This window comes from Chelonoidis abingdonii, chromosome 6 (genome assembly GCF_003597395.2).
Source record: "Chelonoidis abingdonii isolate Lonesome George chromosome 6, CheloAbing_2.0, whole genome shotgun sequence".
Classification (NCBI taxonomy): Eukaryota; Metazoa; Chordata; order Testudines; family Testudinidae; genus Chelonoidis; species Chelonoidis abingdonii.
This window is the reverse complement of record NC_133774.1, coordinates 98,634,722-98,660,240: the sequence shown is the minus strand read 5'-3', so window position 1 is coordinate 98,660,240 and position 25,519 is coordinate 98,634,722. Positions and strand designations below refer to the sequence as shown.

General features: G+C 39.4%; 1 protein-coding gene across 6 annotated transcripts in view; it reads left to right on the top strand.

The window, feature by feature from the left end:
• TRPM3 (transient receptor potential cation channel subfamily M member 3) overlaps window positions 1–25,519 on the top strand; it is a 597,865-nt gene that overhangs the window by 396,083 nt on the left and 176,263 nt on the right. For 5 of the 6 annotated variants that reach the window (XM_032798185.2, XM_032798181.2, XM_032798183.2 and 2 more), the window contains exons 2-3: window positions 10,815–10,894; window positions 11,872–12,076. In XM_032798185.2, coding sequence (XP_032654076.1) covers window positions 10,815–10,894; window positions 11,872–12,076 — 285 coding nt within the window. Of the gene's footprint in view, window positions 1–9,151; window positions 9,245–10,814; window positions 10,895–11,871; window positions 12,077–25,519 lie in introns of those variants that run through there. The other variant, XM_032798184.2, reaches the window with a different exon arrangement.

Here is a 25,519-nt window from a genome sequence, read left to right as displayed (position 1 = left end):
TCTGGGATTATCAGCTTTGAGAGCTGTTTTATGCTTTTAGTTTCTAGTGTAATTTGATTTTTCATGAATCTGGTAGTCATAGCCTAGTCCATAGAGTATTGGAGTATTTGATCTGGAAACTCATTTTCTGCAATATCTTTCTGTAGTTTCCTTCTACTGTGGAAATCTCTCTACTGCTCTTTCTGCATTGAAGGGCCCATTAATGTGCCCAGTCACACACAAAGGCAAAAATGAGTGACTTTGGCAGGCAGTCAAAATCTGTGTCTAATAACCTCCAATAGCCCAAGTAACGTCAAATTAGTCCTGCATCTCACAGAGAAAACTTATGGAGATGGCTTTGTTTTCTTGTTAGCAATCAGGCCACATCATTAAAGTTCTAAAATATTGCCACTTTTATGCTGCTTGAAATATGTGCTTGCAGCTTGACCCCATTAGTAAAATTAATTGGATTTGTTCTCTTAGTATCATTCTGTAACACTACCCATATGTCAGATCATGCTACATACAAATAGAAGATATTCTTACATTTTTCCTATTGTTGGAATTTTCTTAATTTACTGTTTGTGGGCAAAGAGCTCAAACTATAAGGCACTCAGCATGGGGGAGGGATAGCTCAGTGGTTTAAGGATTGGCTTGTTATACCCAGAGTTGTAAGCACAAATTAGGCAAATGGAATGTGATTACTGGAGGTATAAAATCCACTAGTTTCAAGTTCACTTGATGTCAGAATGGTGAATCTTTTGGGTTTGAGTGGCAGGTATTTTGAGGTTTACCTCAGTTTCATCTTGGTGCAAAATTCCAAGGGAAAGTAGAATCAACAGTTTTCCCACTTCTTGTGGGGGAACTGCTCAGCAGACCCACAGAACACCAGGGCCATCTTCAGGATCATCAGGATCAATTGTCAGGAAACCAGGTTTTTCTTCTATTCCTGCCCCTAGAAGCCATTACTGAAAGTGTTTTGCAACAGCATGGCCATCTGCTCCTTCTGCCTGCAACTGGCTACTCCTTTCCTCACTCTGTCTACAGCCTGTCTCCATGCACAGTGAAGAGTCAGCAGAGAATGTTGAGAGAGGTAGCATCAGACTCCCCCTTGCTTTGGTGGGGTTTAAGGTGATTTCAAATGAGATTACCCAGGGCTGGGAGCAGACCCTAGGTGCCTGGGGAGAGAGTGGAAGAAGAAAACCCCAGGTGAAAGAGAGGCTGGCGCTTACCACATGGGGAAAGGAGAAGTTCCCCTGGGCAAGGAGAGAAGAAAGTGTGGGGGGTTTCACACATGCATTAGGGGTAGGTTGGAGGATTTCAGAAATCAAAACAGACCAAAAAATCCAATATATACTCTTCTTTTTAAAGAAAAAAAAGCTTATGCCCAAATAAATTTGTTAGTCTCTAAAGTGCCACAAGGACTCCTTGTTGTTTTTGCTGATACAGACTAACACACATCTACCACTCTGGAATCTGTCATAATTACCAGTGTAGAAATTCTTTAAAATACCATTTTTTCCTTCAGAAAATTTTAGACCATAGCTGCTTTAAACAGATTGTTTATTGCTCCTTAGAAACTCAGGAAAATACAGAAGTATATCACTGAAACTAGTAAGAATCCAGTCTTAAAAGTCCATTGACCAAATTGTTCCCTCCATGTGGCAAAACACAGGAAGGAGTTAAGGGAAAGAAACATTATGAGGACTTCTTTGCATTTCCTCCACTTCATCCCACCAGTTGATCACCACAGGGACTGAACTGCTGGTTTGCCCCCAAATCCTGTAGATCCTGGTGGAGGGAGGGTGTCCATGGGACACCAGGCCTCTGCATTAATTCTAGGACCTAGGTACATGCCCGCCCACACGTTCCCCTTCAACTCCCCCATCTCTCTCACAGACACTTAGGGCAGGTCTCATAGGGTATGTCTATACTGCAGATGTTGAATTACAGTTGGCATGTGTCAACTGACTCTGGCTCATGGAGCTCAGGCTAAGGGGCTCTTTAATTGTGGTGTAGACGTGTGGGCCCCAGGCTCTGGGATCTTCCCCACTGTTGGGTCCCAGAGCCCAGGCTCCAGCCCAAGTCTGAACATTTATACCAAAATTAAACAGCTCCTTATCCCAAGCCCTGAGAGGCCAAGTCAGCTAGCAGACATCAGCCACGGGTTTGTAATTGCAGTATAGACATATCTTTAATCACTCTGCCTCCATTTACTCTTCTGTAAAATGGGGTAATAATACTAAATCACAGAGATGCTGAGGATAAATTAGTTCATATTTGTATAATACTTCAAAAATACAATGGGTAATAAAAATATTAAGTAGTACTACATGGGGCAATAAAAACACTAAGTATTATTACATGACACCAATAACTAAAGCTATAATATTTTTCCATTACTGTGTTACAAGACTTCCGTGGGATATGGTGGTGTTTAAAATTGCAAACTGTTGAAGAAAATATATTTTTTCAGATTCTTCTTACATTACTACATTTCTTCCAAATGCAATGTAAATGTTACATTGCGAAACTTGTGATGATAAATGGCCAGATTTTGTGCCCTCCTGTGTGCTGAATAGAGCTTGATTTTCATGACAACTGAGGATTGTATCCTGTCTCCAACAGCAGCCAATGCCTAATGTTTCAGGGAGGACACAAACACATCATATTGCACTTAATTGTGCAATAGAGAGAGAGAAATTTCTCCTGACTACAACTAATGATAAGCTTATTCCCTGAAACATCTGAATTGCTATAGTTTGTAATTTTGCCTGAGCTAACCTAACTGCATGTTCCTATTCATGTTGAGTGGGGTTTTCTAAAGCATCTAAGGATATGTCTATACTACAGTGTTACCCCAAGGTTTGAACTCACACTCAAGCCTAATCCTCCTCCCCATCTACACACACATTGTACAAACCCAGGGTTTAGACCCCGGGTCACAGGACCCCACGGGGTGGAGGTTTTGAGCCTGAGTCAAGATGGGATCTAGAGTTCAAGCCCTAGTGCTTTGCAGTATAGACACACCCCACTGGATTTATGCTGTAGGAGTCCATTAAAAGTATTCCAGAATCCCACAGGCTTTCTTTGTCCTCTGGACAGTCAAATTTTTCCACACTATGCAGTAACTCCTCACTTAAAGTCGTTTTGTTTAACATTGTTACATTGCTGATCAATTAGGGAACATGCTCATTTAAAGTTGTGCAATGCTCCCTTCTAACATCGTTTGGCAGCCGCCTGCTTTGTCTACTGCTTGCAGAAAGAGCAGCCCGTTGCAGCTAGTCAATGGGGGCTTGGAACCAGGGTGGACCAGCAGGCCCCCCGTCATCTCCCCCTATCAGCTCCCTGCTCCCCTAAATTCCCTGTGCAGCAGCTGCCCAGCAGACTAGCAATTGCAGCTGTCCCTCCCCCCACTGCCATGTGCTGCTCCTGCCCTCTGCCTTGGAGCTGCTCCCAGAGACTCCTGCTTGTTGTGGGGGGGAGGGGAGAAAGAGGGAGGGTAAGGTCAGGGTATCCCCCTCCCCCCTGCTCCTGCTCCCTGCTTACCTCATCTTCCAGAGAGCAGGGGGGATACATGACAGGGCTCAGGATGGAGGGTGCTTGCGGCAGCAGCTGCTGCAGTCTCAGCAAGCTTATGTAATTAACAAGGCAGTATACTTAAAGGGGCAATGCGCCTTTCTCACACACACACACACAAACACACACACACACGCACACGGTGTGTGTCTCTGTCTCTGTCTGCGATGCTGTCTCCCCTCCCCCCCTTCCTGCTGCCTTGTGGAATGCAAGAGTTAACCCTTAAAGGCTCAGCCGATTGCTAGTTCATCATTTAGCAGTAAGGCATTCCCTGGGATATATCCCACCCTCTGACTCCTCCACCCCAACCAAACTTCACAATCATCATCACTGTGTATCAGTATTAAATTGTTTGTTTAAAACTTATACTCTGTGCATGTGTGTATAATATAGATATAGATAGATATATAAATATATATTCTTTTGTCTGGTGAAAAAAATTCCGTGGAACCTAACCCCTTCGTTTACATAATTCTTATGGGGAAATTGGATTCACTTAACATCATTTTGCTTAAAATTGCATTTTTCAGGAACATAACTACAACCTTAAGTGAGGAATTACTGTACCAAGAACAAAAGGCTAAAGCTGCCGCACTTTGGAAAAGCTCTAGGAAGTCTGGGAGATTGGTGGTTGGACTCAGGCCCACATAATGCAGTGCAGATATTGGATCCCCAGGTTGGGACCCAGAGTTCAACAATTCATAACCTATGGTTATAAATGGGTGTAGACATCAAATTGTACATTAAGAAACATGCTGTCTGCTAACTCATATTCTATTAACCCTGGGCTCACATTGTAGTGTAGACATACTCTTAGTGACTTTGAAAGCCAGTGGGGTTGGTGATCCAATGAGACTGGTGTTCCCAAGTCACTTAGTTGCTTTCGAAAATCCCACTTGTAAATATCTGACCCATTTTTTAAAATATGCAAAGTTATTTACTTTAGAAATATTCTGGTGTCTGTCCAGCTGCATTAGTCCACTGTAGAACAAATGACAAACTTCTTTTTCAGCACTGCTTCTGCCCTGCTGAAGGTTTTTGTTATCATTGTCCAGGGGAGATTAGAGAGATTGCTAGTAAAACCAATGAGGAGTGTCACAAAGCTGAGTTTACCAGAAATTATCCTCCTCAATGGTGCTGCTTATGAATTCCGTGTTAATTATTTGAGCTAGTCTGAACTTCGAATTCTTAGATCAGCAGTTAAACATCATTGGTACCTAGTAGGTTACCTTCTCATGGAACTTATTGTCCTGAGAGATTTCTGCTGCTGACTTTTTTTTAATAATCATTGTCATCTCCCATGAGAAACTGATATTCAACTCATTACTAACTACTGTTTCTGATTTTAGGAATCCCAATTTCACTTCATTAATGGTGATCTGGGTTTTAAATTCTAATAGCATTTATGCTGTAGGTTTCTAAATGAGCAGTGTGAGCCTTTTAAAAAGCATTGATCAAGAGAATAGAGTGCTATTCCATTGTGTAATTTACACAATATAAAACAGCAAAGAAAATAGCTCTCTCTGGTGTGAATTTGTGGACTATTTTCTTTATTACTACTCGTATTATAGGAACAGCTACAGTATTGGTAGTTTATGGTCTCATAATGTGATAATGTTAAAGCATCTCCATAAGAGCTCCCACAGATAGAGCTGTTGTTCTCTGTTGAATCAGTAGCATTTGTAGAAACTTTCCAATGCAGTATCTTGTGAAAAATTCCCCACAATGTCACAGGTTGACACCAGGAGTAGTTAATGCATACTGTAGTTTATACTGATGATTTATTATTTCTGTCACTACCCAAAGGTATGATATGTACCTCCCAAGATATGATTTCTGCCCCAAGACGTTTACAAATGAAGGCCTAGATCCAGCAACTTTAAAACATAAGTAGCCCTATGAAATCAACAGGTCTGTGTGTGCTTAAAGTGCCTCACTAGGCCGGGGCCTAAATTAGAAACAGTGCAGAGAGGATGGGGGAGGGAAGACAGGGCAAATCTGTGTTAAATGTAGCCTGGGCACTGAGGTCAAAAGGACCCCAATGAAAGTTTAGAGCTTGGTCTTTCAACGTTTTGATGAGCACTCTGACTCCGATGCAGCAAAGTACTTACACTTCGAAGTGAAGTTTGGACGCTTATGCAGTCATCCAAACCTTCTGATCTCTGTCTTGTCCCCCTCGCTTCTCTTTGTCTCAGTCTTTTTCCTTTCTCCTCTCAGCCAAATCAAATCCCTCTTAAAATCCCCAAATCATCTTACTCCTCTTCTGATTCTCAAATCTCACTCTTTAACCCCCAACAGACTCTCATTCACCAGCTGTTATTCTGACACTGGCCCCCTATTCTCCATAGGCTTTCACCTTGGTTGGTATCACAGTGAAAAGATCTCTCCATGTTTCACACTGTCTGTTTCACTCTGAGTAGCTCCTCTAGTCAAATCTTATATGCAACAGAGATTCCCTTGGTCATAGTAACCCCAGAATGTAGTGCTTACTTTGTCTATGGGAGGCCTCTGGATACTATAACACTTTGAGAAATTTCAGGTATCACCCAACCTTCCAGAGATTACCAGACCCTAGTGGAGTTTAGTAAATTTGGAAGGTCTATCTGGGACAAGAATAGTGTGTGTGTCTGTGTGTGGAGAGAGAGAAACTCATCCAAACTTTTAAAAATCAAAATAAAAAGTTTAAAATTGGGTTAAGGTTTGGGCTCATTCTTATTTATTTCTCAAAACTAGTCACCCATCCAAAATGTATGATTGCTTTCTTTGTGAAATATTCAAATGTAAAATGATGATTTATAAAGTTCTCCTTCTGCCTTAATGCCAGACCATTGCAATCATGCTTTGATCCTCAAATTTGTAGTCACCCAAGTCAAATATGTCATTGACTTTTAACTAATACAAGCATACTGCAGCTGTCCCTGTGTTTGAAATTCAAACATTTAGGTTTATGCAATGATAAAATTGTGAGAGTTGAGCAAGAAACAGTTGCAAAACCTAGGTTCCTTGGATAAATGCCATTGTTGATTAATTGTAATATATTTATATTTTATGTAGATTCTTAGCTGTTGCCCAATAAACATTCTCATTTCATTCTTTAGAGATTAACAATATCTCTTGTGTGGTCAGTTTCCAGTTTAGTACACTGTTTCTTTTGAACGATTTGTTTTCCTGAGTTCAACTTTCAGAATCACACTTTCACAAGCTGTCTTTCTGAAAATAAAATACATTTAAAAAAAGGGCCTGTCAGGGCTTGTGCCAGTTAAATCCAAGCTCTCAGGGGATTTGTTTTTCTTTTGGCGTCAGATTAGATGTTCAAATCAAGCAGTGTTTTTGGGCTGCGGATGAATGTCTATAGAACTCTTAATGAGGCTAATCCCACAGCAGCACATTCCAAGTAGCTAATGGGCGCAAGTTCATTGCTTACTTTAACATCTCTTGGATCAGAATGGAGTGAATGCCTTGCTTAGTGGGCAGTCATGAGTATGTTGTTAGCAGAATGACCAGCAGCAGTGAAATGTGGACAACATAATATGCTCTGGGACTGCCTTAGACACCACCTAAATTTGATGCTCAGGTAAAAAAATATATATACGTCATCTATTATATAGACACTCATCAGCCTTTGATCTTTTTGTTGTTGTTAGTTTTGGGGGTTTTTTCTTTTTAGAAGAAAGTAATATTGAGTCCAGGGAACTAAACTAAAAGCAAACTAAGTCTGAGGATAAAAGATGAAAGATAATTTATTAATTAAACCAATTGAATTAATTCTTGGTTTGCTAATTAGCACTGAGAGACCGTGTTTGTGGTATAATGAAAAGCAAAGACAAGCTGTATCATTTGCTATTTTATTAATTCATATAGCACATCATAATTCATGTAAAGTTTAGACTGTTCATATCTGACTTGCATAGCAATATTAAAGTTAAGTTTCCCGAGTAACTTATCTCTGCCTTTGACTCTACAGTGAAGACTATGTTCCAAGTAATTTCATTATCCTTTTCATTTCTGCAAATTATCTGTCTCAGGAAGTTCTTAGTTCAGTGCAATACAACTGGATGCTTTCTTTTTGGGGTGGAAGATGACAGTGAATTATGAAAAGATAAACTATAATATTTGGTATTGTGCCTGTGGCAGACAGGGTAATAGATCTTTTAAGACCTAAAAAGTAGAAAGCTTTCTTCTGCTAGAGTGAAGACAAGATTTTATTTTAATTTGCTTTTTTAACAGTTTTCCAAACATTCTTTGTGTTTTTTTAAAATGTAAAACAGGCAGAGAAACTCAAAGGCATATTATTATATTTAACATATCTTCTTTTTCTTTTGTCTTCAAAATCTCAATTGGAGTTATGAATAGGCAAATAAAATATTGTAATTTCTAATACATAAAATTGGCCTACTATTTAAACCTTTCTGAAATATGTGCTTGCTCATTTATTAAAGAAAAAAAAAGTATTCTATGAAGTCTCTTTTGTTGTTCATTTTCTATTTGATTTTGTTGTTGTTTAGATAATTCAGGAACTGAATGTATCTTTAAAGAAGGTACTTTAGGCATATTTTTAATTAGTGAATTCTTCAAAGTCTGATGTAAATTGTTTTTGTGGATTTATATGAAAAAGACAAAGTTCTAGGGAATCCTGCCATATTATTGAGAGAGAATTTTGTGGGGGTATTTTGAATTAGGAAATTATTTAGGAAGTCATCCAGAAATGTGGCATGTAACAGCTATTTTATGCTTTCCAGAAAGAGCATAGATGTGTCAGGCACTTACTTAAATGTTAAAATAAATAAGTAAACTTAGCATGACTGAATTTCCCTTATTTTGAGAAATGTTAACATGTATAACAAAAGTGATTCATAAATATGCTTCTACTTATATTGACAAACCCTTTTCTAAGGCAATAGTAGAAAGTAATACCGGAATAATAACTGTGGCTTTGTAATTGTAATGTTTTAGTAAAACAAAACAATGTTCTGCCCCAAAATTTTGAAGTTCCTCTCTTCATTGTCCCAAGTTGTATATGCCTTGGATTTCAATGACTTCAAGTATTCACTATAGGTAAATATTTAACTGAAGTTTTTTAAAAAAAGTTTACATTAAAACCCGTTAAAAGCCTGGTTGGCTAATAAGAAGATGGCTCATTACATGTGAAAACTCAATTAAATTACTAAGCTGAAAATTGGCCAATTTAATATTTACTAACAGAATAGTATGGCATACAAAAATATGGTTCTTATGCATTTTGTGTATTTATTTTGATTGTGTTTCAGAGCCTTTCAAGTATCTACTGAAATTCATAACTAGGGTGGCTAGATGTCCCGATTTTATAGGGACAGTCCCGATATTTGGGCCTTTTTCTTATATAGACGCCTATTACCTCCCACCCCCGTCCCAATTTTTCACACTTGCTCTCTGGTCACCCTATTCATAACAGAGAAAGAGAATAATGTCTGTTTTAAAATTACACTCTTTTCTTGGACTTCCAGGATCTTTACAAAATAGTTTTTCTCTGTATATTTAATATGCACACCTTGCCCTAGAGCTTCATATCATAGCAACCCTTGTTCCACCCAGGAGGAAAGGAGTGTCTGCCAGAGCTCCATCTGGAGTCCTTAAATCCTCTCTGAGTACTGGCTAGTGGTAGTCACTTGGGATGCCTTCTACTCTTTATGATGCTTCCTTCCATAATGTAAAATCCTGACTTTTTTTAAACTGTAATCTGGTAGATTTGGTTTCAAACTAAAAATAACAAGAGTAAAATGTAGAACTCCCGCAACTAAATAGTCTATGATTAAGAACAAGGAATTCAGTTCCTAGTGAAAAATACAAAGAACAGTTTTTATTCAATGTGAAGTAATAGATTTGAGGTGATTTTACACCACTGCAGAGATGTAACTTTGTTTTTCAAGTCTGCACATGTGAAAATTCATGTTGTCTGAAGGATTTTCTCTGATTTAAACTGATTTGCACACATCTGAGAAACATGGGCTTCAGGGATCAAAATAAGTTGCAGATATTTTGTGTTGCAAGACAGTTGACAGGAAGTGGAATATCAAGCAATGATGACTTCTCTCATCCTATCTATGTCACACTTCATTTCCTAGAGGCAGATTTTCTTTTTTTTCCACTCTTTTATATAGTCATCACATTGCTTAGATTTGTCTGAAATTCACTTCATGTTCCTTAAACAACATCCTCTTGGTATAGTATGTTTCATAAGTCATTGCTCTCTTTCACCTGTTTGTGATTAGTATTAATATCCTTGTTTCTGTTATGTAACTGTAAAAATATTATTTTATTCTTTGCATATGCTTTATAAGATTTACCTTTAGTTTTCCTTCAGTCAACTGAATATTAAATGGAAATAATTAAGTTCAATCTACAGGAATCCATTGGGTAATTTACCAGGACACTCACTCATTTGAACTATCAAGAACTACCTAGATAATTAAAAGGAGTTCAAAAACTCTGAAGATAGATTTCTCTTTTGTTCAAAAAATAAACGAACCACCACACCTCTTCATTCTTATCTGGGAATAAGATCATACTGAGAGAAAATCTTTTACGTTACTGAGTTCATTCGTGGCTATAACTCAGACAGTATAAAGCAGCATAACTTAATTTAATTTGATGTAGCTACATCAATTTACACCAAATAAGGATCTGTCCCTTTATATTTCAAGCTTCCCTTGTTTCACATGTATCATTTCCTGCTTTGTATGTGCTTTTTTCTCCAAGACTCTTTAAGTGACATTATGATATGCTGTTTAACCACAATTTCTACAATATGTTGCAGTGGATAAATAGTGGATTGCCGTTAATTTATATTTTAGTCAGTGTTTTTTAATTTCAAAAAATGTACTATACCTCAAACATAGCCGCATTAGTTTAAGTAACCAAGTACTTAAAAAAAACTGTTTATAAATTGAGCACAGGTTTTTTTCTTGACATCTAGAAAACTTTGATCAATTATTTGTTTTAATTTGTTTTGCTTTAATGATTGCTGTCATGTGAATGTAGGCACAAATATAAAATGTGTCTGGCCAATAAACATGAAAATATTATAAATTTACATATATTGAACTTGGTATTGCTATGGTCTTGAAAAGCACCCAAATTCTGATGGAAAATGTTTACTGATACAGCAAGTTTGTATGGTCAGTAATTAAAGATTTTCTCCATATTTGAGTTATCTCTTCATTTATGCTTGAAATTTAATGAACAAATAAAGATTATGGTATTTTCCCTCTCTTTTTCAGGCTCAGAAATCATGGATAGAGAGAGCATTTTACAAGAGAGAATGTGTTCATATCATACCCAGCACCAAAGACCCCCATAGGTAATTGTATTGCTGTATGCTACATATTGTATTATATTGCTACATACTATGAAAATGAAACTATATAATTACAAAAAAAAAATGACTGCGTAGATATTTATTTTCCAAATCTCTGAGTATGCTGGACAAAGATTGGTTTATGTTTTGGAACCCTCAGAGAGATGGATTTCCATGAGGCATGGCGCCAATACTTTATACACTCCAGAAGGTGTCAATTTAAAAAGAAAACCTAAATTTATATCAGTGTTTCATTTCTAACTTGTTCATTTTCTTGGTGATGTATTCCAGTCCCTTGAATATTTGTACTCTGTATGAGAGACAGAGCGGCTAGTATTGTAAGGGACTGATAGATATGAGCTTCATGTATGACTAAAATATGTTGATGTCAGGGCCAGCTTCAGGCACCAGCTCAGCAAGCAGGTGCTTGGGGCGGCCAAGGGGAAGGGGCAGCAAGTTGGGCTCTTTGGCGACGAGTCCCTTGGTCCCTCTCGGAGGGAAGGACCTGCTGCTGAATTGCCGCTGAAGAAGAAAGCGGCGTGGTGGAGCTGCCGCCGATCGCGGCTTTTTTTTTTCCCCTTTCGCTGCTTGGGGCTGCAAAAACCCTGGTTGATATCTATGTGAAAATGTTATTTTGCTTAATGTAGTCTGTGGGGACGCATAGAATGTATTTGGGGGAGGGGGAAATCTTTGCTTTTTTTTATATTTAGAACAATCACTTTTTTATTTAGTTTTAAATAAAAACAAGACATAACAAAGGAGAATCACAAGTCAAAAAAAACTCATATCTGTATTGTAACGGTATCTTCCCTAGATATTTCAATGTATTTGCTACAAGAAAAGACTTCTGGCAACTCTATAAAATCACTTCAGCCTGAAAGTGACTTTCTAAGACTTTGTATTGCATACAAGTATCTTTAAATATAGCCTGTTGCATTTTTAGGCTGATAAATGCAACTAATTTTTCCTTACTGCTGTAGGTGTTGCTGTGGACGTCTAATAGGTCAACATGTTGGACTGACTCCAAGTATCTCCATTATTCAGAATGAGAAAAATGAAAGCAGACTCACTCGAAATGACAACCAGTCAGAGAAGTGGTCCATCAGCAAGCACACTCAGCTCAGCCCAACTGATGCCTTTGGGACCATTGAGTTTCAAGGAGGGGGTCACTCCAATAAAGCCATGGTAATCAAACCCTTTCTTAGAATACTAAATAATGCTACTAACCACAAAAGGCATTCACAGTGTATCTTTCTTCTTTCTTAATTTGTTGCTATAAAACCGTATGTTTTCTAGGTTTCATGGGTCATGGAAGGAAGAAGATAGTTGGACTATAACATAAAATCAACTACAAAGGCTATAGGAAAGTGGCTACTGGGTACGATGATAGAGGCACTGTCATTGAGTCATTAAAGTAAGGGATAGCATGTCTGGACTACCGGGATTAGGTTCCTGACATTGACATACTGAGTGATTAAGGGCAAGTCAGTTAATATTTCAGGAAAATTTATATTATATCCTATGTGATTTCTTCCAATTCACACCAAAGTTCTATGGATGTTTTTCATGGGGAGGTGAATAGTGAAGTAGACCAATGTCCTGTGATAACAGTGCTGTTTTTCAGCAGTGTTGTTCAGGTTGGGAGTGGGAATACATCTAATTCTTTATCCTGTACTTGGCTGTATCTTCCAGAAATATGTGCATATCCTCTGGCAGTACCTATTCTGCCAGTGCAACACCAGCTGTTCAGGTGTGCTTCCAGATACATTAGTAAATGTCTTAAATTCCTAGTTCCCTTTGTCCACTCTTCTAGTATTCCCTAGAGTTGTACTATAACTAGGGCTGTCGATTAATCGCAGTTAACACGTGATTAACTCAAAAAATTAATCATGATTAATTTAATTGCACTATTAAACAATAGAATACCAATTGAAATTTATTAAATATTTAGGATGTTTTTCTACATTTTCATATATATTTATTCTGTGTTGTAATTTAAATCAAACTGTATATTATTTTATTAGAAATATTTGCACTGTAAAAATGATAAAAGAAATGGTATTTTTCAGTTCATCTCACACAAGTACTATCGTACAATCTTTGTCGTGAAAGTGCAACTTACAAATGTACATTTTTAATTACCTAACTGCACTCAAAAACAAACAACAATGTAAAAGTTCAGCATCTACAAGTCTCCTCAGTCCTACTTCTTGTTCAGCCAATCATTAAGACACACAAGTTTGTTTACATTTACAGGGGATAATGCTGCCTCCTTCTTCTTTATAATGTCACCAGAAAGTGAGAACAGGCATTTGCATGGCACTTTTGTAGCTGGTATTGCAAGATATTTATGTGTCAGATATACTAAACGCTCATATGCTCCTTCATGCTTCGGCAGCCATTCCAGAGGACGTGCTTCCATTCTGATGATGCTCTTTAAAAAAAAAAAAATAATAAAATTATTAATTAAATTTGTGACTGAACTCCTTGGGAGATAATTGTATATCCCCTGCTCAGTTTTACCTGCATTCTGCCATATATTTCATGTTATAGCATTCTCAGATGATGATCCCGCACACGTTGTTCGAAACAACGAAAGTTGTTAAAAACATTTTCACTGCAGATTTGACAAAACACAAAGAAGGTACCAATGTGAGATTTCTAAAGATAGATACAGCATTCGACCCAAGGTTTAAGAATCTGAAGAGCCTTCCAAGGTCTGAGAGGGATGGGGTGTGGAGCATGTTTTCAGAAGTCTTAAAAGAGCAACACTCCAGTGCGGAAACTACAGAACCATAGCCACCAAAAAAGAAAATCAACCTTCTGCTGGTGGCATTTGACTCAGATAATGAAAATGAACATGCGTCGGTCCGCACTGCTTTCTATTGTCGTCGAGCAGAACCCATAATGAGCATGGACGCTGATTATGAAGGATGGTTGAAGCTTGAAGGGACATATAAATCTTCAGCGCATCTGGCACATAAATGTCTTGCAATGCCAGCTACAGCAGTGCCATGAGAATGCCTGTTCTCACTTTCAGGTGACATAAACAAGAAGTGGGCAACGTTATCTCCTGCAAATGTAAACAAACCTGATTGGCTGAACAAGAGGCAGGACTGAGTGGACTTGCAGGCTCTAAAGTTTTACATTTTTATTTTTGAATGCAGTTTTTTGAATGCATAATTCTACATTTATTCAAGTTCAACTTTCATGATAGAGATTGCACTATAGTACTTGTATTAGATGAATTGAAAAATATTTATTTTGTTTTTTACAGTGCAAATACTTGTAATAAAAAATATAAAGTGATCACTGTACACTTTGTATTCTGTGTTATAATTGAAATCAATATATTTGAAAATGCAGAAAACATCCAAAAATATTATACAATATTAACAGTGTGATTAACTGATACATTTTTTTAATCACTTGACAGCCCTAACTATAACTTCTTCCTTCTGTATTAATTCTTCCTTCCTCCTCTTTTTCCCTTTCTTTGACAGACATCCCCCACACTTCCTGGCTAATTCATAACATTGTTAGAATCCTGGTAAATCTCAGTCTGTCACTGTCTGGCATGTTTGGTAAACTTTAAATATATTTTATTTCTCTTACATATTGGACAGCATGCCTGTCAGAGTCAGTAAATCAGCATGTAGGAGGATTTCAAAGGATTGGAGGGTTTGAAAGTCAGTAGGAGTTAGGTATGTAACTGCAATTTGTACCTTTGAAAATCTCCACCTGTATCTGTTTCTGAGGTAGTAATTCTGTGAAATATCAGAACACAGTGTCACCCATGTTGAGTAGATACAGAAGCAGATAGAAAATTACTGTGTTTCCCTGTGGGTCTAACGAACCTCTAATGCCCATTCAGTGGCACCTGAAAATTGATAAAGTGAATCAACTCATATTCACTCTAACAGAAAAGAGTGTACAAATATGTCTAGTTTAGTAAAATGAAATAGGATTTGTCTAAAGGGAATAAATCAAGCCACCCATTTCACAGTGCTGTACATCACATTCAGTGGAAGCAGGATGCTTCTCACCAAACCAGCACAATTCAAGCACTCTAAAATGTGGCAAGGAACAGAAAATTATACTCATCAGTTGTAAAGTAGAAAGATTATGTCCAAGGAAATATAATGGGAAGGGGGAAGTTACATCCACTCAGGGCCGGCTTTAGGAAGTGCAAGGCCCAACTGGAACATTTTTGGCGAGGCCCCAGCAGGGATGACTTAAAAAAAAAACATGTAAAAGGGGGATGCGGGCCTGGCTGGAGACAGGCACTGGCTGTGAGCAGGGCAGGGGGGGCAGGAGGTGCAGCAGGGGCTAGCTGCAGGCAGGGGGTGCGGGTACAGGGGGTACAGCCCACCCTGTACAGTAAGTGCCCTCTCTTCCTCCCTCCCCCATCGGGGTAGCAGCAGCAGCCTGGGGCTCGGGGGCTATTTAAAGGACTTGAGGCTCCCCTGCTTGTACTGCCCCAACCCTTTAAACACCTGTGGGAGCCCTGGGGAAGTGGCGGGGTTCCTGCAGCTATTTAAAGGACCAGGGAGGCAAAGGCAGCTGGAGCCCTGGCCCTTTAATTAGCCCCCAGAGTCCCCTGGGGAAGCGGCGAGGCTCCCATATCTATTCAAAGAGCTGGGGCAGTAGAAGCAACGGAAGCCCCAGACTTTTTAAATAGCCCTCAGAGCCCCACAGCCCTACCCTAGGGCTCCAGCAGTGGGGCTCTGGTGGCAATTTAAAGGGCCTAGAGCTCCAGCCCCTGCTGGGAGCCCCAGACCCTTTAAATTCCCCCCTGGGGAAGCCGGGCCATCCCGGTGCGGTGCACCAGCTCTTGCCGATATGCCGTACTGGGCCTTGGGAGTGGGGCCCTCTTAGGTGCGGGGCCTGATTCAGGGGACTCAGGTGAATCAGCCTAAAGCTGGCCCCGCGTCCACTTCTCCTGTTCTCCAATCATGCTTAGTGAGGGGCTAATATTAACCGTTCATACGGTGCTTGTTTACATTTTATGTAAATTTCTGAATGTTTTGAGAGCTTCCTCCCTCAGACTCCCCAAATAGCTGCTGACTCTGTTTGGTCATTCTCCGTAACTATCTGGCAGGCATCACTGTTTCTCTGCTTTTAAATTTGGTGCCACTCTGTTTTACCATAGAATAAATGCACTAGAATAAAAAAAGTGTTTTTGGAACCTCTCACTCCTTTCTAACGTGAGATATTAAGCCTGCGGTAGAGAGAGAGGATTTTTATGTAATCAGAAGTTCCTAGGGGACACCACTCACTATGGGATAGATCTCAAGGGAAGCTTGAAAGCAAGGCTAAATTTGAAAGTGAGTATTGGAGCCCAGCAATCCTGCTATGACATCCCAAAAGAATAGAAAGATAGTTGGGATGAACTATGGAGGGGTCACTAGAAAAAAAAATCGAATCTGTTAGTCAGTTTTCATTTCAGACAATGGGTAATTTTTTTATTGATTTAATCAGTTCAACTACCTCTATGCATGACTACTGCTCCATCAAGAGAAATCTTACAATATTGGACTGGAATACTTAAAAAGAGAACACAGAGATGATTTTCATACATAGAATTCTAAGGGATACAGTATATGATATTTCTACACTATGTGGGCCAAATTCTGCCCTGAACTGTAGATGTGCAGTTGCCACTGAAGTCTATTATCACATTTTAATAAACTCTAAGCACCAATGCTATAGCATCTAATGGTAACTTTTGGCTTAGTATATTTATGGAAAACCAGTACATATTATTATGGGAAATAGTATCTGTGACATGGCTGGTGTTCTATTATAAAACTGCTGTTGGAGGAACTCTAGACTTATTTTAACAGTACTAGAGAATAGAAAGAACCAGGGAGTCATTTGCATCCTGCCAACCGTTCAAAGGCATTAAATCACATCGGAAGAGAGAGAAAACAACCGAGTTCTGAATAGATGAAAAGCTTCCATAAAGCCGCCAGACATTCAGATGGGAAAAATGTCTTCAAACCATAGCCATTCACTAGAAATCTCTGAATAGCTGAGCTTCTTACACGCTCTTGCAGATAAAAGGATACAAAGCTCAACATGCATATGACCACAGTAAGGTGAGGACACCTATGAAAGCAGGTCTGCAGAACTGTAATGGTGACTGCTTTTTTTATGATAAACTAAAGAGATAATGAGAGAAGTGTCTCCTTTAAAGGCCACTCTTATGGTGCCTGACAGCCCTAGCACTGTGGGCACAGAGTGTAATGTGAGAGCTGGCTAAGTACGTAAGCTTAGTTGTGGTGGTTCTAATAATGAAAAGAATGAAACCTATACAGTACACGAATGTGCATCTGAATTTATCTTCTACAAGGCTCTCCTTTTGCCAGACAATCAAAGATGCAGCATTCTGAAAAGACTGAGATGGCTGATTATTTTTTCAGATGAACCAGATGGCCATTTTTGCCAGCGATTAAGTGAGAAAAATGAGCAGCCTCCAGAACCTTGAGAAATAAGGCCTAGATAAAGAGACAAATGTATATGAAGCCTTGGGGCCTTGCATGTTTTCAGGAGACTTAACACTTACCCTCACATTAAATGCAATATATAAGTGTAGCATAAAGTTACTCCAGTTAATTTCCTAAATATAGGTAAAATCTATTGTATCTCATTTACTACTGTATGGTAATTCTTTGCATATGCTGAGTTTTAATGGCAACCATTGTAGATAAATATTCTGCCCACTTTAAAAATGGATAAAACTGCAAAACAGCAAGGTTAAGTGACCTGCTGAAGATCACACCAATAGTCAATGAAAGATTTTGGAATAAAGCTCTGAAGATTTGAGCCCTAGTATCCCACTGTAACTTGTAGAACATGCTCTGAAGCCTAAGAATTGATGGTGTTCAGCAAGATAAAACAGAACAGAGTAACATCATCCAGATCTGTGGTAATCACAAAAGTATAAAACTTGATGGATTAAGAGCTGTGAGGATGACAGGTATTTTATTAACTGAAAGACAAATGAAAATACAGACCTCCACCACCTGCAAGTTATCCATGGGACTGATACGGGGAAGACTTGATCTCTGTTTATATTTAAATAAATAGGTTTCAAGCATCTGATAAATAATAAAGTAACTGTTTCCCCTTTTGTAAGTATATTATTTTCAGTTGAATTACAATTAAGTCACCATTAATACAAAGTGACAGGGAATGTACAAGTACTTTGTAGTGTTATAGAGATCTATCAATGATCAATGTTCAACAATTCTGCTACTGAGTAAATGAGTTTACTAATAAATATCATTATATCCCTTTTTAAATTGTAGTGAAAATCAAGAACAAAGTTACAATAAGGCCATAATAGCAACAAAAAAATCAATACAGAACAGTAACAGAGGAGAACATAATAGATTGAACATCCTCAACAAAATTGGGCCATAGCATTCCTTTTAATGGTTCAAACCTCATTTTTCCTCCAGAAGGTAAAACAAAAATTCCCAAAAGACATTAATTTTGCTAATATCATCCTGTTTGTGAAAAACTAAACTCCACGGGGCTAATAAATTGACTTCACTGGGTGTGTCCTGACATAACTGAGAACATTATTTGGCCTCATTCTCATTGTAAGAATTTCTGCCATATTTGTACAAATAATTAAGTGTGATGCCAAGACTGTTCTCAGTTTTCTTTTTAAAAAGTTGGGGGTTTTTTAGGGTAGACATATTGAAACACCTTCTGAGAATTTGTCAGAGTCATTGTAGCCATGCTGGTCCTGGGATATTAGCGAGACAAGGTGAGTGAGGTAATATCTTTTATTGGACCAACTTCTGTTGGTGAAAGAGAAGATTACGCAGATCTGAAGAAGAGCTTTGTGTAAGCTCAAAAATTTGTTTCTCTCACTATTGGAAGTTGGTCCAATAAAAGATAGTACCTTACCCACCTTGTCCTTCTGAGAATTTGAGAGACATACCATATGCAATGATCAGCGAAAGCCTGTGTAGTGGCATTCTATCCCATATTTCATCAGTGTTCCGTATTTGCCTGCAGCATTATTAATTCAGAGTATCTACTTTCTGTTCACATCTCTGGCATATATGCGATGGTGATACATTTTTAGTAACATTTGAAGTAGTTTTCCAGTGCCTATTGTGAAATTAAATTTACCATTCTCTGAATCATTTGGATAAATTAACTTTCTTATGGCAGAGTATGTTTGAGATTAGATTACAGTGGTTGTTGAGACCAGTTAATAAAGTGGTATTTCTTGTAACAGTTGAGTGTCCCATAATACTACATGTTTCTAGATCTGAAATTAGTCAAAAATTTCTTTGCTTTTATAAAATGGTTAATCCTGTTAATACTCAGCCAAATACATTACAAAATTTCACCCTTTAAATGTATATACAATATTTGTGGTGTGGCCAGTATTAGCACAGGTAGACAGAAAATAACAGGTTTTGCAAGTTTAAGCAAAATCTTCTTTATAAACATTTCCTTGAACTCAATATTTAAGTTAAGGAATATCTTTAGAATTTCAGGTTTAATTTCCATGTGTTTTTTCCCTCTTACAATCAAAATAAAACACACATTAAAAAAAAGAAGAGACTTTATTAATAATTAATTATTTTATTGTAATTAAGCACAATGTGCTCAGCACTGTACCAGACATAAAAATACAGACAATTTTACCCACAAAGAGCTTACTGTCTAGCCATAACAGACACACGAGACAAGATATACTGGAAAGTCCAGAAGAGGAAATAAGTAGGATTTTGTTTTAATAAAATGAAATTATATATAAACCTACAACAAATCAAAACTCAAAATTTGCAGGACAGAGCTTGTAGCACAGCTCACTGGGATATAGTTACCCAGCCTCCATGTATTAATCTCTCATCTATTTGTTGGCACCAACCTTCTGCTGTTTTATCAAATTCTTTATATATCTTTTAAATTGTTTTATTACCAAAGGCCTCTGGGCACTAAATACAAATCTTCCCCTACCCAAAAACTAGCTACATGGCTCAATCAATAAATTGCTGAGTGTTTTCAAAATGTTTGGGGTTTTATTTGCCAAGGACTGCCACTTTGCCACATTGCTATGGTCCTCTGCCCACATGTTCTGCTCCTGAAAAAGACTCTCTCACAGAAGGAGCAGTAAAGGGCTGGAAAGAGGCTGAGGTACGTCTACACTGCACGATTATTTCGAATTAGCTTAACGATATTACAAAACAGATCTAAATAATCGGTTTAGCGCGTCACAGTGGGATCCCGAAATCGATTGTTTGCATCCATGGTCCAAGCTACCATCAATTTCAGGCGCGGTGCACTGTGGTAGCTGTCCTCAGCTATCCATAGTTCCACTTCCGTGTTGAGAGCACAGTGCCTGATGGGCAGAAAACATTGCCCCGGGTGATGCGGGTACAGCCTCACCCTCCTTTGTGAAGGCGCAGACACCCTTTGGCGCCTTTTCGCAGAGTGCATTGAGCAAACGCATAGCACAGCAATCTTTCCTTTTTTTCCGTGTGGGGGGGGGAAATAAACTGAGGAGCTGTTCCCTGACCACGCAGACACTGTGTTTGAACCTACAGACATTGGGAGCTCAGCAAGAATGCAAATAATTTTCAGAGACTGCTGTGGACTGTGGATAGCTGGAGTCCTCAGTACCCCCTCCCTCCCTTCATGAGCGTCCATTTGAGTCTCTGGCTTCCCGTTACGCTTGTCACGCAGCGCTGTGTATCCTGGAGTTTTTATTCAAACGCTTTGGCATTTCGTGTCTGTAACGGAGTGATACAACAGATTTGTCTCCCATACAGCGATCAGACCTAGTATCTCCCGTACGGTCTATGCTGGAGCTCTTTTTCGATTTCAGAGCTGCCAGCCGTGCGATCAGAGCTCCACGCTGGGCAAGCAGGAAATGTAATTCAAAAGTTCGCGGGCTTTTCCTGTTTACCTGCCCGCTGCATCCGAGTTCAGATTGCTGTCCAGAGCGGTCAGTGCTGCACTCTGGGATGCCGCCTGGAGGCCAATAACGTCGATTTCCGTCCACACGAACCCTATCCGAGTTATCACTATCGAATTTAGCGCTACTCCTCTCGTTTGGGAGGAGTTCCGAAATCGATTTAAGGAGCCGTTTAACTCGATATTAATGACGACATCGTGTGAACGGATACAGCGTTAAATCGGTATATCGGCCATTAAACCGATTTAAAGTCGCAGTGTAGACCTGGCCTGAGCCATGCTAACTTCCATCATCTTTTGAAAGAGGTCAAGGGCTATCGGAAGAATGGAGACAGGAAAATTAAAAGTCAATGTCATCAACAGATCTCCTCCTAGGTGGAGAGAGACCATCCAACAGATATGTTAGCTAGATTTGAGAGATGCAGTAAAAGGCACCTGTTTGAAAAGTTTGAGCATCCCTCTTTAATGAATGAGGCACCTGGTTTACTAAGTAAGTCATTTTGAATTTAGGTGGGCTCCTACTGAATTATAAAACAGTACATGGTGTGTCATCAGGTTTTATATCAACCCCAAGAATACACGCATGCAAAACGTTGCTTGAATGTCAGTTACTAATTAAACTCCAAAATATGAAAAATAAATTGATTGAACAGAGATTTTGGGGGTCTGATCCTTGATAGACCAGGTGGGAACAATCATGCATTGCTGCACTGTGCATTGAATTTAAAGGACCAAATTAAACTGCTGTCTTGAATTTATCCTCTTCTTTTTAACACACAAATAATTCTGGAACCCCTTTCATTAAGTGGGACATTTGAATCCTATACAGATTTCTAATTAACTCTGCTTTGCTGAACTAAACTTGCTTTGGTCATGATTATACGAGGTTGGATGAATGATGGCTGCTTGAAAGGTTCACAGTGAATTAAATATATTAGTTCTATTTTTAATAACTTCCTGCTAATCCAAAGTGTTCAAATGATACGTCTAATATGCTCATTGAGTGGCTAGCATATGTTTGCAACTTGTAAAATGGGGGGAGGGATAGCTCAGTGGTTTGAGTATTGGCCTGCTAAATCTAGGGTTGTGAGTTCAATCCTTGAGGGGGCCACTTAGGGATCTGAGGCAAAAATTGGTCCTGCTATTGAAGGCAGGGGGCTGGATTCAATGACCTTTCAAGGTCCCTTCCAGTTCTAGGAGATTGATATATCTCAAATTATTACCTAGAAGACAGAAAGTTTATTACTGTGGAAAAGGCTTAGTGTCCCTTACATTGTTCTTTCATGTGTGCATCACTGTGGCTATGAGGCAGGTAAACGGATTTGATACATACAGCTTCTCATATGTAGCTTCAGTGTGTTGTATTTTATTAGAGAGTCTTGGAAATCAGCCTCACCTAAAAATGTGTTTTAGGTTTTAAAAAGTATAGGAGACTTGACAAAACTGCACAGAAAAGATCTTAAAAAGCCATGAGTCCAGGGAGAGAGAAACAAGGCGGGATAATCTATAATCCTTTGACATTAAACCATGAAAAAAACAATGGGTTTTATTTTTTGACATAGCAAATCATTAGTATTCAAAATTCAGTTACAGCATTTGAAATAATAAGAGTTCTGGAGAAAAAAGTGAATGAAATATACAAAGGCCTAGATTGGGGTGGGCAAACTACGGCTTGTGGGCCACATCCAGCCGATCAGACCTTTTAATTGGGCCCTCAAGCTCCTGTGGGGAGTGGAATTGAGAGCTTTCCCCGCTCCAGTGCTCCAGCCAGGGAGTGGGGTCAGGGGCTTGCATTGATCTGCTCCACGTGGCTCCCAGAAGCAGGAACAGCCAAGGAGCTCTGCATGCTGCCCCTGCCTCAAGTGCCAGCTCTGCAGCTCTCATTGTCCAGGAACCATGGTCAATAGGAGCTGTGGGGGTGGTGCCTGCAGATGGGGCAGCGTGCAGAACTACATGGGCTCGCCTCCAGAGGGTGGATGGACCGCTGTTTCCAGGAGCCACTTCAGGTAAACACCACCTGAATCCTGCACCCGAGCCACCCCGCGCCCCAACCATCTGCCCAGCCCTGATCACCCTCCGAACCCTTTGATCCCAGCCCAGAGAACCCTCCTGCACCCCAAATCCCTCATTCTCAGCCCCACCCAGAGTCTGCACCCCCAGCTGGAACCTCACCTCCCCCATGTGCGCGCCAATCTCCTGGCCCACCCGAGACCCCCTCCCGCCCTCCGAACTCTTGCAACCCAAACCCCTCATCCTCAGCCCCACCCCAGAGTCTGCACCCTGAGCCGGAGCCCTCATCCCCCCCATGCCCCAGCCAGCCCTCCATACAATTTCCATAGCAAGATGTGGCCCTCAGGCCAAAAAGTTTGCCCCCCCCCCCCGGCCTAGATCCATTGAAATCAATGAGTGCTTCCATTGACTTTCTTGGGATTTGAAAAAGGCCCTAAAATATTAAAAAGAATATTAATAAAGACCTTATCCTGCTTTCTGTTAGCTAATGAGAGTTTTGCTCTTGTTTATAATGAGAGACGGATCAGGCCTTTTGCTGTGAGGTGCAAACATCAAAAGATTCAGAGATTCAGCTTAGTTTAGAAAAGCATCTGAAACTTTGGACAGTTAATTGAGATAGGTAAAGTGGTCGTGTTATCATCCAGTTGCCACTACTGATAAAATACAGGAGGAAATGCTAGATTGTGTTTCAGAAGGCCAAGTATTAGGGAGTGTGTTAATCTAGGGAACATTCAGAAATACTTAAGTGTCATGTCTGTCAACAGCAGAATGAGTCTATGCAGTGAGTTTGTAAGTTTCTCCCTCAGATTATCATTGTTATCAACAATTAGCTAGGTCCAATGCACACTGCAGTTTAATTATATATACTCTAGTAGAGGCATTGTGGTTGGAGAACTGTATGGATCAGGATATTAAAAATTTTACCTCTAGGTTACTGCTGTAGTTCAATTCTAGCCTAGGTTGGGCTATTTTGCAGCCACCTGGCTGCTTATTGGTCAATGAGAAACGAGTTTGAGTTTCTGGCAACCCCCTTGATATGAAAATAAAGCATCATAATCACAGCTAGTATTAAGTGACATTCTTGTTGACAGGCTTAATAGTCAAGCCATGGATTAAATGGACATGGGAACTTGAACTAATCTTTCATCCTATGATGTGGCCTGTCTAAAGTAGTTCAGTAGTGAGGCAAAGCACTTTGGCAGATTGCTATGGTGAAGCTTGAACTTCTGCTTCCTATATTGTACCTGTTGTGTTGATAAATAGTGATGCTGTCAGTTTGGATTCTTTCACAAGCCCCAAATTCTCTTCTATAAAAATATAAACACTTATGGAGCTGAAAGGTGGATATCAACCAGAGAGACATGGAGAGACTGATGGAACTGAGCAGTGGTTTGGCTCAAGTTCATCGTTAAATTTAAAAATCTTTCCGAGCAAGTGGTGGTGAAGGAAGTCAGGAATGGCAGCAAAATCTAAACAGAAAAGGGAAAAGGTTCAAATGTTCCACTATAAAATTGAGAGATGTAAATTATTAATATGATCAAAAATGGTTTTAAAAGCATTTATTCATAATTTAGTGGGTGCCTTGGAAGTGATGACAGAAGAATTATCCCATTCATATTAAATTACATCTGAATTGATTACAAAAGAATTATCCGAGGCTCACCAATCTGAAAATGCCCACCACAAGAGCTAAAATGGATAAGATAAGAAGTCTACACATCTCTTCTGTAGAAAAGAGAAACCAATATTTTAGCCCCTTGGCCTTTTCTTAGGAGAGTTTATAAGATTTAAATTTCCTTTGAACTGCTGGTTCTTGTAGTTGAGAAGACCCACTCAGATTTGTTTACTCATATTTCTTCTTATAATGTAAAATGCAATTTTATCATGAGTATAGTCCTTTTTTCTGTCCTAAACAAGAACAAATTGTCATTTGAAATTAGTGATAATTTTCAGATAAATAAAAGGAAATATTTCTTCAATATCTTGTAGTCAGCTTATAGAATTCGTTACTGCTGGAAGTCATAGAAGTGGCTGAATGAGGAGTTAATATTTTTAACAGTTGATAGTTATGCAAGCTAAATTCAGGTTAATGAAATCATGTGTTTTATGGAATAAATCAATTGCTACAAGGGTCAGAAGGAAACCTTCTGACCCCCAGTCACACTTTTGCAAAATGGCTAATGTGCATCCTATGCAATTTTTGCCTTCATTTTAAACATTAGGTGTCTGTCATGAGTGGTGGCGGGATACAGGACTTGATCTGAGCAGGAATGGCACATGGGATGGTCCTACAACCTCTGCTTGTAACAAATGTATATGAACATCATCATCAGTTAAAATGCATACATTCATCGTGTGGGACTGAATACATAGGCTCTTGTTGCCAACAAAACAGGAATATAATACTCAGACCAACAGAAAATCTTCCCTCCTTTAACTATTCAGAGGGTTCAGCCTTATGAGATGCTGAGCACCCTCAGTCAGGGCCGGCTCTAGCAATTTCACCGCCCCACGCACAGTGGGATGCCACGGGGGGCACTCTGCCACTCGCCGGTCCCACGGCTCTGGTGGACCTCCTGCAGGCTTCCCTGCAGGGGGTCCGGTGGTCCCGCGGCTCCAGTGGACCTCCCACAGGCGTGCCTGTGTATGCTCCACCGGAGCCGTGGGACC